We start from the raw sequence: 9,747 nt of genomic DNA, 5'->3' as shown, positions 1-9,747 counted from the left end.
GCACCCCCGAGTCACAGGCTCACGGTCACTTCAGGGCTGCTCTGCCCCCAGCCCTGCACAGGCAGGTGGGTCCCACACCCCGCCACAGGTGCCACCACGACCGTGGAAGCCCCAGCGGTGCGTGGAGAGGAGAGGAGAGGGAGCCTCGGGCAGCCCTGCACCCTGGAGAAGGCCCCGCAGAGCAGAGGTGGTGCCTATCTTCCCCCACGTCCCACACCCCGCCACAGGTGCCACCACGACCGTGGAAGCCCCAGCGGTGCGTGGAGAGGAGAGGAGAGGAGAGGGAGCCTCGGGCAGCCCTGCACCCTCGAGAAGGCCCCGCAGAGCAGAGGTGGTGCCTATCTTCCCCCACGCCGTCATCAGAGAGGTATTTATTAACTTCTGTGCCTCCTGGCCATCGACTGAGTTCTTGTCTACATTATCAGCTCATGTAAATTCACTACCCTAACAGCTGGGAACAGGCACAACAGCACGAAGGCCAATGATGGATGAGGGCCGGGGGCGGGGGCGGCCCTGGGGGCAGGGCCAGAGCTCCCTCTCCGGCTGTACCAGCCCCCGACACACGGGGAGCTCAGGTGGCCTCCTGGCCACCTCATTTGCATCACATGCTACTGTCCACCTCCTGCCCCCTCGACCCCCCAGGAGAAAAGAGCCGCCACGGCCAGACACCCAGAGCCGAGAGCCCCTGCCCTGTGCCCGAAGCTGAGAGCAGGAGAGGAAAGGCCACCAGGCCGACAGCGCGTACCGCAACTGCCGGCCCCCTCCTCCCCGGGGTGGTGTCGGTCTTCAGAAGCAAGGACTGCCCGGCCCAGGACTGCCATCACCCTTCCCGCTCCTTCTACCAAAGTGTGGTGTCCTTAACCAATACCCTTTCCTCTTCCCTGCCCAGGTTTCTAACATGGCCAGAAGCAGTACAAAGCTTAAACCAAAAAAAAGAAAAAAGCAAAGACGACAAATCCAAGCGCAGAGGGGCGAGCTGGGCTGACGGCTTGGCAGACGTGTTCCAGAACCACCTTGACCCGGTGCTTCCGAACAGACCCCGATAGACTCTGAACGTTCCAAACAACTAGACTTAAGGCGCGCGGGGGCGGGGGGGGCGGGCAGGCCCCTAACACTCCATTAAACATGGTCGCTGCGCGGCTCCCCGCCCTGCGTGAGGGCGGAGGGTGTTATTAATCAGCGCGCCTCAGCCTCCCTCCGGCCTCCCACCGATCCCATAATTACCGCTGCCTTCACACCGCTGTTCCGTGGCTCCAGACCTCAGGCCTGCTCCCTCCATGCTCTGTAATTACAAGCTAATAGCCGAGATGAATTTTCTGCTGGCTCCCGGTTCAAGCACCAACCCGCCCCACTTCCCCCGACAGCCACCCCCCACCCCGGGTAATTACACCCCACGAGGCCGGGCCCAGCGGGGCCTCAGTTTCAGGCCCGCGTGCGCAATCTGGACTTGGATTCTCTAATCACCCCCCTCGGTAATTTTTCATTACCGCAGAGAGAAATGTTTGTGAACAAATACAAGTGGCCCCCAGCTCGGGGCCTCCATGCCACTGCCCTGCCCCCCAAAAGGGACGGCACTTCTGCAGCGCTGACAAGGCTGGGGTCACCGGAGCAGAGACCCCAGCAGGCGGCGGCGGGGGGCACCACGTGATCCCGGGAGCCCGAGCGGCTTCATAATAAATTCATTATTATATGTGCCTTTGGAGTGTCCCGAGCTCGCTCGCACGAAGCAATTTTTCTTGGGGATGGGGGCAGGGGCGGCGCCTGGGAGAGTCAGGAAGGCCTCTGGCTCCCGGATGCACACGGGTGTGGCCTGCTTCAGGCCTTAATGTTCTCTTCCAGTGACGGCCACCCTCTCAGGTTGTAGGTTTCTAAGGGGACCGAGGCCTTTTCTTGCCCGGGGTCCCAGAATTGGACGTACTCCCCAAGGCTAAGGCCCCAGTAACCGGCGGACCGAGCCAAAGCCATTTCGTTTTGGTTTGGGGACGGCCGTAGCAGATGGCCTGGATCCTGACCCGGAACCAGAGGGAAGGACTGAGGAGGGGTATCGGGGTGGGGAGGCCAGCCTGTGTGTCCAGAGACGACCCTGGCCGGGGAGTAAAATGAGTTAACGAGGCAGCTCATTTTACGACAAGGCTGCCATCCCCCACCCCGTGCAGCCCTGTTGGTCAGCAGTGTTTATGAAGTGACTACAGAACGGGGAAGGCAGGCGCTTACGAGCTGCAGAAAGTATCTGGCAGGACCCCAGTCAACGGGAACGGGAGCCCACCCCTCCCAGAGCCAGCACCAGGGCGTGAGCTGTTTGCAAAGCTAACTTCTGGGGTCCCCAGGCAGCCACGGCAGACGGGTTCAGCAACGCCCCGCAGCTGCAGCCAACGGTGGGGGTTGGTGCAGGGTGGGAGCTGGGTAACATTTGGGGGTCCCCCCTTGCCTGCGCACTGCCACGTTAGCGACACCACTTGGGGGGCGGCTCTCCGGAGGCTGAATCCAGGTCCGGGGGTGAAGAGCGTTCAGGACAGACGCCCACACACGGGAGTCCCTCAGGGCGTGGGTGCCAGGTAACACCGGGAGGTGTAGGTGGGGCTGGGGCCACTCAAGCTGGTTCACGGGGCAGCGGCTCCTGGGCGGAGAGGAGAACGAGTGGTTCTCGGCTGCCCGCGGACAGCGACGGGCACGGGGTTGGCGCCCGGAGCAGCCCGCTGACAGAGGCCTCCAAGGACAGCCTAGGGGTTGAGGTTCAAGGCCTCAGACGCTCGGCAGTCCCGGAGGTTCCGGTGCATGCAAAGGACGCAAGTCAGGCAGCAGATGACAGCAACGTTTGACGGCCGCTGCGTCTGGAGCAGCCTGGGACGGGCAGACGAAGGGCGGCGGCAGCCAGGGGGTGGCGGGCGGCCTGGGGTGCGGGGCAGGCAGAAAGCTGGCAGCCCCGGGGAGGCGCACAATTAACACAAAAAAGGCTGAGAGACCGGGTCAAGGGTGGCACCCAGGACCCCCGGAGGTGGTCCTTAACAACGGCGTCAGCAGTAACAACAAGAAGGCCTGGCTTCGGCCAGAGCATCCCAATCACCCTTCACAGTAACTCCAGGAACAGACCCCCGGCAAACAGGTCACCCGAGGAGCCTCCTACATGGCCCGTCCCGACCCCCACTCCACAGATGGGTAAACTGAGGCTGGAAGAGTCATACCCTTGTCTGGGGTTGCGTGCTGAGATGCTGGGGTGGGAATCCAGTTTTCCTTGCGGCTGTGCCAGCAATTTCCCTGTAAACGAGAAGACACTGGAAAGGACCCCCACCTCCTAGGGGGTCACGTCCCATCCTGCAGGCTGCTGTGAGCGCCCACCTACATGCTGCATCATTTCACAGGTGGTAGCAGGGAGGATCAGAGGTGGCACACAGCCAGGGAGTAAGAACGGATCTCACCTTGGGGCCACTGCAGCCCCTGAATCCCACATTCCGGCAGCTCTGGGCTGGAGGGCACCCAGGCAACAACCCCAGGAGCGACTCCTTTGTGTGCCCAAGGCCCCTGAGCTAACCAGGCCGCCTCCTTACAAAGGAGCCCTTTGAGTGGAGCCCGGAGGCACGGGGTGCAGGACGCAGGTGGGGGTCAGAGGTCCCAGAGGACAGGAACCCAACCTAGCCAGGAGGCGGCGGCCAAACACCTCCAAGTTTCCATGGAGCGGCAGGCCAGGGCCGGCAGGTGGGAAAACAGGCCAGGAGGGCAGGGGTCGAGGCCAGGTCCTTCTCCCAAAGGGAGGAAACCTGACTGGGAGACCAAACTCTGAGGAGGACTGAGAAGAGGAAGCAGAGGCCGCTGCTGAACGGGGCCCGCCCAGCCCAGGGCCCAGGAAGCCAGGTGTCTAGGCAGCTCCTGCCCTGCCCCTCAGGTGAGGAGAGAGGATCAGAGAACAGAAGAGCATTTGTCCCTTCAAACAAATTATTATTTTTAATTTCGGGGGTTTGCGTTGGGTCTTTGTTGCTGCACGTGGGCTTTCCTCTAGTTGCGGCAAGCGGGGGCTACTCTTCGTTGCTGTGCGCGGGCTTCTCATTGCAGTGGCTTCTCTTGTTGCGGAGCACGGGCTCTAGGCGCGCGGGCTTCAGTAGTTGTGGCGCTCGGGCTTAGATGCTCCGTGACATGTGGGATCTTCCTGGACCAGGGATCGAACCCGCGTCCCCTGCACTGGCAGGCGGATCCTTAACCACTGCGCCACCAGGGAAGTCCTGTCCCTTCAATACTGAGTGGGTGTTGACAAAGCTGTCTGTGCAGGGCGGGCATCTCCACCTGCACCCCCAGGCCCAAAGGGCACTTAGTAGGTCCTCAGCCTGCAGAACAGGTATGTCAGTCCCACCTTCACAGTGCACAGCCTACCAGATTCAACGTGGAGAAGGGGGATGCCCGGCCCCCTGCTCAGGAAGACGGGCAACTTCAGAGTCTCACATGGCAGGACCACCAGGAGTTAAGTCAAGGAATTGCATCCTCGGTTGGAAACCAGCCAGAAGATGGGGATCCGGGCCTGGCTCCCCCGCACCTGCTGGTGGGGTCCTGTCGGGTCTGAGCCTCAGTTTCTCCATCCGTAGCTCGGGGTTGGGGTGGGGGGAACTAGACAGCAGGTGGCAGAGGCTAAGAGGGCTGCCTTTCATCCATCAACCTGTTTATTTGGCCTGAAGTCAAGACATGTTTAAATGTGAATCAACGGGGACTTCCCGGGTGGTCCAGTGGGTAAGACTCAGCACTCCCAATGCAGGGGGCCCGGGTTCGATCCCTAGTGGGGGAACATGCAGGCCGCAACTAAGAGTCCGCATGCCGCAACAAAGATCCCGTGTGCTGCAGCCAAGACCCGGTGCAGCCAAGATAATAAAATATTAAACATTAATATTAATAAGATATTAATAAAGTATTTTAATATTAAAAATTAAAAAAAGAAATGTCACTCAATGGATGATATCTTAAAACTGGTTTCAAGTCAAAATGAAAATTTCCCATTTCCCTTGAAAAAGTAGGAGCCACCAACCATAATCCCGAGCGTGGCGACCATCCCTTCGTCTGTCCCTAGGTTGCCAACTCACCAGAGTCCCCGCCACACCCTACTGTTTAGGAACTCTGTGGGTCTGGGTGATGGACAGGGTCCACAGGAGATTAATAAACGTGCGCGCGACCGGGATGCTCAGCACAGATGTTAGCAACACCTTCGAGCAGATTCAGCAGCGAGAGGTCAACTCCACCCCCAGCTTCCGGGGTGATCCCGGCACCTGTCAACCGCAGGTGGGTCCCATGTGAATCAAAGCCAGGACTTGCCTCGAGTTATAAGAGGTTTCTGTGGGGTTTTTTTGCTTTTGCAAAAGTTCCATTCTCACAATGGTTCAAAGTGACACACCAGACCCCCTGCCCAGAAAAACATTTCCACTGAATTCTGCACGTAGTTGGGCCATGTTCGCAGAAGCCCATCTGTAAACCCCACAGGGATATGTGTGTGTAGAACGTGGCTGGCACCCACGAACCCAGATTATAGACACCTATAGCGAAGAATTCTTTACATATCCAACGCCGATACTAACACCCTCCCCCAATATATTCTACCAGGCCAAGGGAGTCCAGGGTGTCAAAGGTAAAGTACTAAGTTCTTATGGTGTTTCCGTGGTCCAAGTTCTAATGGTGTTTCCTCACCTGGGCTCATCTGCCATCTTCAAAGCCCTAGGTACCACGCCCAGACATCAGAAAATGCCCCACTGGAAAAAACCAACTACCCTGCAGCCAAAGTGGGCTTCAGAACAGGACGACCAGGTAAAATTTCGCAAAAGCAGTCACGAGCCACCAGCCATGAGCTCCGTAGTCCCACCCCTGCCACAAGCCAGGTCAAGCCAGCCACCTTCCTCTGGCCACAGCCATCGCCCACCAACTGCTGAGCAGCCAACTGCCTAAGCGTAAATAACCCTTCACTTTCTCCAAAGAAACAAACAAAACCCCCTCCACAGCCCCAACTGGGAACTTATAAGGTTCCTGCACCCCAGGCAGGATGCTGAGGCCAGAACTAGCTCTCATGGGTACCAGGCTTCACCCCCCAGGGCTCTTGGGTCACATGGCAAGGAGCAGTGGGATCTATGCCTGAGACCTGCCGTGGGGGCAACAAAAGCCGAGGCTGACCAAAGGGTTTTCCTCCCCTTGTGGGCAGAATGGATGACCTTGGAGGCCAAGGGCTGAGGGGCACAGAGGGGACCCCAGAATTGAGTAACTAAAGGTCTGGGTTGTACAGGCGGGCAGAAAAGCGAGTCCCTGCAACTCTCTCTGGAAGAATCTGGCAACATCTTTAAAGATGTGTCAAGCCTTCACGCCCAGCCCTCTCCCCTCTGGAAATGTAGCCAACAGATCAGTCCTGAGGTGTGAACACACCCATGGGGGGCTCGCTGCATGGGGCACGGACACGGCTGGAAACTGCAGCATGAAACCCTGAGGCCCACTGAGCGCCCTGGCTGGGGAAGCCCGGCACGGACACCACACCACACACAGTTCCTCCCAAAGAGAAAGGCGACGCAGTCCTGCTGGTTTCAACTTGGAAACCAGCTGTGTGGTTAAAATGCACTCCCCGGGCCCAGGTGACAGGCTCCCGGGACTGGCATCCCTACTAAGGAAGTCCTTCTTAGTTATAAGACACGTATTTAGGTGAAAACTGCACCTTAAAAAAGCTAAGTCGATGTGTCCAGAAAAGAGAAAAGCCTGGCCACCAATCTATTTTTTTAAATATTTTTTAAATTCATTTTTATTTCTTCTTCTTTTTTTGCGTGTGTGTGTGTGGCTGCGTTGGGTCTTCCTTGCTGCACGCGGGCTTTCTCCAGCTGTGGTGAGCTAGGGCTACTCTTCACTGCGGTGCGTGGGCTTCTCATTGCGGCGGCTTCTCCTGTTGCGGAGCACAGGCTCTACGTTCATGGGCTTCAGTACTTGTGGCTCACGGGCTCAGCAGTTGTGGCTCGAGGGCTCTAGAGCGCAGGCTCACTAGCTGTGGTACACGGGCTTAGTTGCTCCACGGTGTGTGGGATCTTCCCGGACCAGGGCTCGAACCCGTGTCCCCTGCACTGGCAGGCAGATTCTTATCCACTGCGCCACCAGGGAAGTCCCATCAATCTGATTTAAAACCTACAACCCGAGACCACACTTCCACTCCCCTTGGGAGCCCACGCAGGGGCGACCAGAAATCCTTTCCAAGAGTCCATTGAAACAGGGCCCTGAGAGCCCACAGGGCAGAGCCACGGGGGCTGATCCTGAGCCTCAGTGTTTTCATCCTGTAAATGGGGGCAACTACCCTTCCCCCACTCATGAGGCGGCAGGGGCCGACCACACAACCTTGCCACCCACCTCTGGGATGCAGAAGTCCCTCCAACACTGTCATCTGATGAAGAATTTAGCTTCACCTGTCTTCAACTTTGACATCTAGTCTAGCACATCCTCACGTGTTTAAGCGAACAGAGAAAGACCGCATACCCTATGTAAAAAAGTTACAAAAAAGCATTCAAAGATAAACGGACACCAGGAATTCAGTAGGACGAATCCGCTCACGTCCCCTGGTCTTCCATTTCACACCTATTACCCGCGGTCTGATGGCACGTAGGCAAGAGCCCCCGCGGAGGCAGAGGGTAGACAGACGAGCTCCCATGGGGCCCCCCGTTTCTCCCAACTAACAAACGGGGGTAGTCCCTACCCCACAAGCCAGACCCTCAGGGGAAGACAAGCAGCAGAGTGAGAACACAGCCCCACCTCACGTGTCACACGACGGCAGCCAGCCCTCTCGCCCCCCCAAACAGGCTCTGGCTCAGCTCAGGGGGAGAGGAGACCGAGGTGAGCACAAAGGAGGCCTCTGCCCGCCCCTGCTGACAGGCCTGGCCCTCCTCAGCTTGACGCGTGGATTTCCTTCAAGACGGCATAACCTGACCAAAAAAAAAAAAAAAAGCCTGCCGATCGATTCCTTTTATTGCTGCCTGTGGTCACAGATGCGCCATCAGAGAGCAGGAAGGGCCGGGCTGGGGAGGGGCCGCCATTTCACCTCCCTCCTCCCCACCCGGGGTGCAATCCCACCCACTGCCACCAAGGTGCGCGGGTGGGGGCAACAAGTTGCTGAGCAAGGGGTGAGTGTGCGAGCACGTGATCAAGACCCTGGGGGTGGGTGAGGCCCCAGAAGAACACGTCTGGCTGCCGTAGCCCCAACAGGGGAGGGTCCGCAGGGTGATTTGGCACCTTGAGCCTCTGGGTCTCGGTCGGAGAAGCGGTCACCGCCCCTCCCCACACCAAACATTGCCAAGGCCCGGGTCTAGGGGAACAGAGCCTTCTGGGTTTCACAAGTTAGAATCCCAGAGATCCTAGAGCCACTGAATTGGGAATGATCTGCGCACCTCTGGCATACCCTTACACAAGAGCTCTCGGGCTTTATAAGAAAGCATTTAACCCCCGACAGCCCAAGGACACGGGTGCCGCTGCCCCGCCCACTTTACAGACGAGAAAACCGAGGCACGGAAGGAAAGCATGCGAGGTCATACTGGTTGAGCCAGAGGTGGACGTTAATGCCCAGGCCAGGAACTGACCACCATATCGACAGACACTTGGGGGCTAACCCCAGGCCCCTGAGGCTTTCAGCCCCTCCCGTGCAATGACCCATTGAGGGCAGGCTGTGGCATAAGTTACCCATCATCTAAACCCTAACCTCTGAAAAAGCCTGTGCAGCTCCATCCTACAGATGGGAAACAGCTGGGGCTACTGATGGTGGTGGGAGGGCTGATGTCCTCATTTGCCCGTGGGATGCCCCCCACCCAGGTCTGGCCACCCCAAAGCCACGGAAACGTGCAACTCCTCACACGTCGAGTCCTCCAGCTGGAGGAACCGGTTCCAGAATTGGAAGGCTTGGCCAGAGCTTCAGAACCCATCCAAATAAAACTCTGCACCTGAAGGCCCCTTTAGGAGAAGGGCTTGCAGCTCACCGGGGGCAGGTAAGGAGTACTACCTTCAGAAGTGGACCCCAGGTTAACACAAAGCCCAGAGCCATCCAGTGACCCAGCGACGGGGTCGTGGGCACTGTTTCTCACCGCCTCCCCGGCCGGGAGAGGGCTACCCAGTCCCATGTATTTCTGGAGCGAACAGGGCACACTCTGGCTTCCCACGTGGGACCCCAGTTCTCCTTAAGAAGCATGAACCCACCTTCCTCCCAAGGAGAGGAATTCCTTGCCCACTCTGCCCCCTGCCCCCGGCAGAAGGCCCTTCTAGCTCAGCTGGGGGTTTATAAAATACAGATGTCCGGCCCCCACCCCTAGAGATCTGGGTCTTAACTGGTCACAGGTCCGGCCTAGGAGTCTGAAGTTCCCCAGGTGAGCCTAAAGTACAGCCAAGAATGAGCACTTGGTCTGGGGGCTTCCTGCCACCCGCACACCTCCTTCCTCAGTTAAAAGTCACCTCGCAGAGACCCCCCAGATCCAACCAGGACCCCACAAAGCCTCCAGTTCAGCCAGATCCCCTCTCTTCCACAGATGCCTGTGAGCTCCGGTCCCCCTCCCCCATCCGCAGCCCAGATGGGCTTCTCTCCAGGCCTGGCCTCCGTCCCACCCTCTCCAGAGGCTGCTCTCACTTCCCCAGCCCTGCGGCAGCTTCCGCTCTGAACCAGCTCACCGCGTGGGGAAGGGAGGGGCAGGGGAAGGTGGTCTCAGGGACTCCTGGGATTTGCGGCTGACTGGAGAATTCCAGGCGTTAGAGCAGCCCCAGCAAAGACAGGTACAGGGC

At 58.6% G+C, this 9,747-nt stretch overlaps 1 protein-coding gene across 6 annotated transcripts in view; it reads right to left on the bottom strand.

Annotated features, from left to right (window-relative positions):
* The window catches only part of GSE1 (Gse1 coiled-coil protein), a 126,662-nt gene that overhangs the window by 41,841 nt on the left and 75,074 nt on the right, over positions 1 to 9,747 (bottom strand). The window contains exons 1-2 of one of the 6 annotated variants that reach the window (XM_024735660.1): positions 2,429 to 2,627; positions 1,225 to 1,295 (exon numbers count right to left, since the gene is read on the bottom strand). The exons of the other annotated variants lie outside the window; for them this stretch is intronic. Coding sequence (XP_024591428.1) covers positions 1,225 to 1,279 — 55 coding nt within the window. The 5' untranslated portion in view covers positions 1,280 to 1,295; positions 2,429 to 2,627. Of the gene's footprint in view, positions 1 to 1,224; positions 1,296 to 2,428; positions 2,628 to 9,747 lie in introns of those variants that run through there. 6 annotated transcript variants of the gene reach the window in all.

Source organism: Neophocaena asiaeorientalis, unplaced genomic scaffold (assembly GCF_003031525.2).
Source record: "Neophocaena asiaeorientalis asiaeorientalis breed wild unplaced genomic scaffold, Neophocaena_asiaeorientalis_V1.1 scaffold40, whole genome shotgun sequence".
Lineage (NCBI taxonomy): Eukaryota > Metazoa > Chordata > Mammalia > Artiodactyla > Phocoenidae > Neophocaena > Neophocaena asiaeorientalis.
Note: the sequence above shows the minus strand (reverse complement) of the source record. Positions and strands in the feature narration are given on the sequence as shown.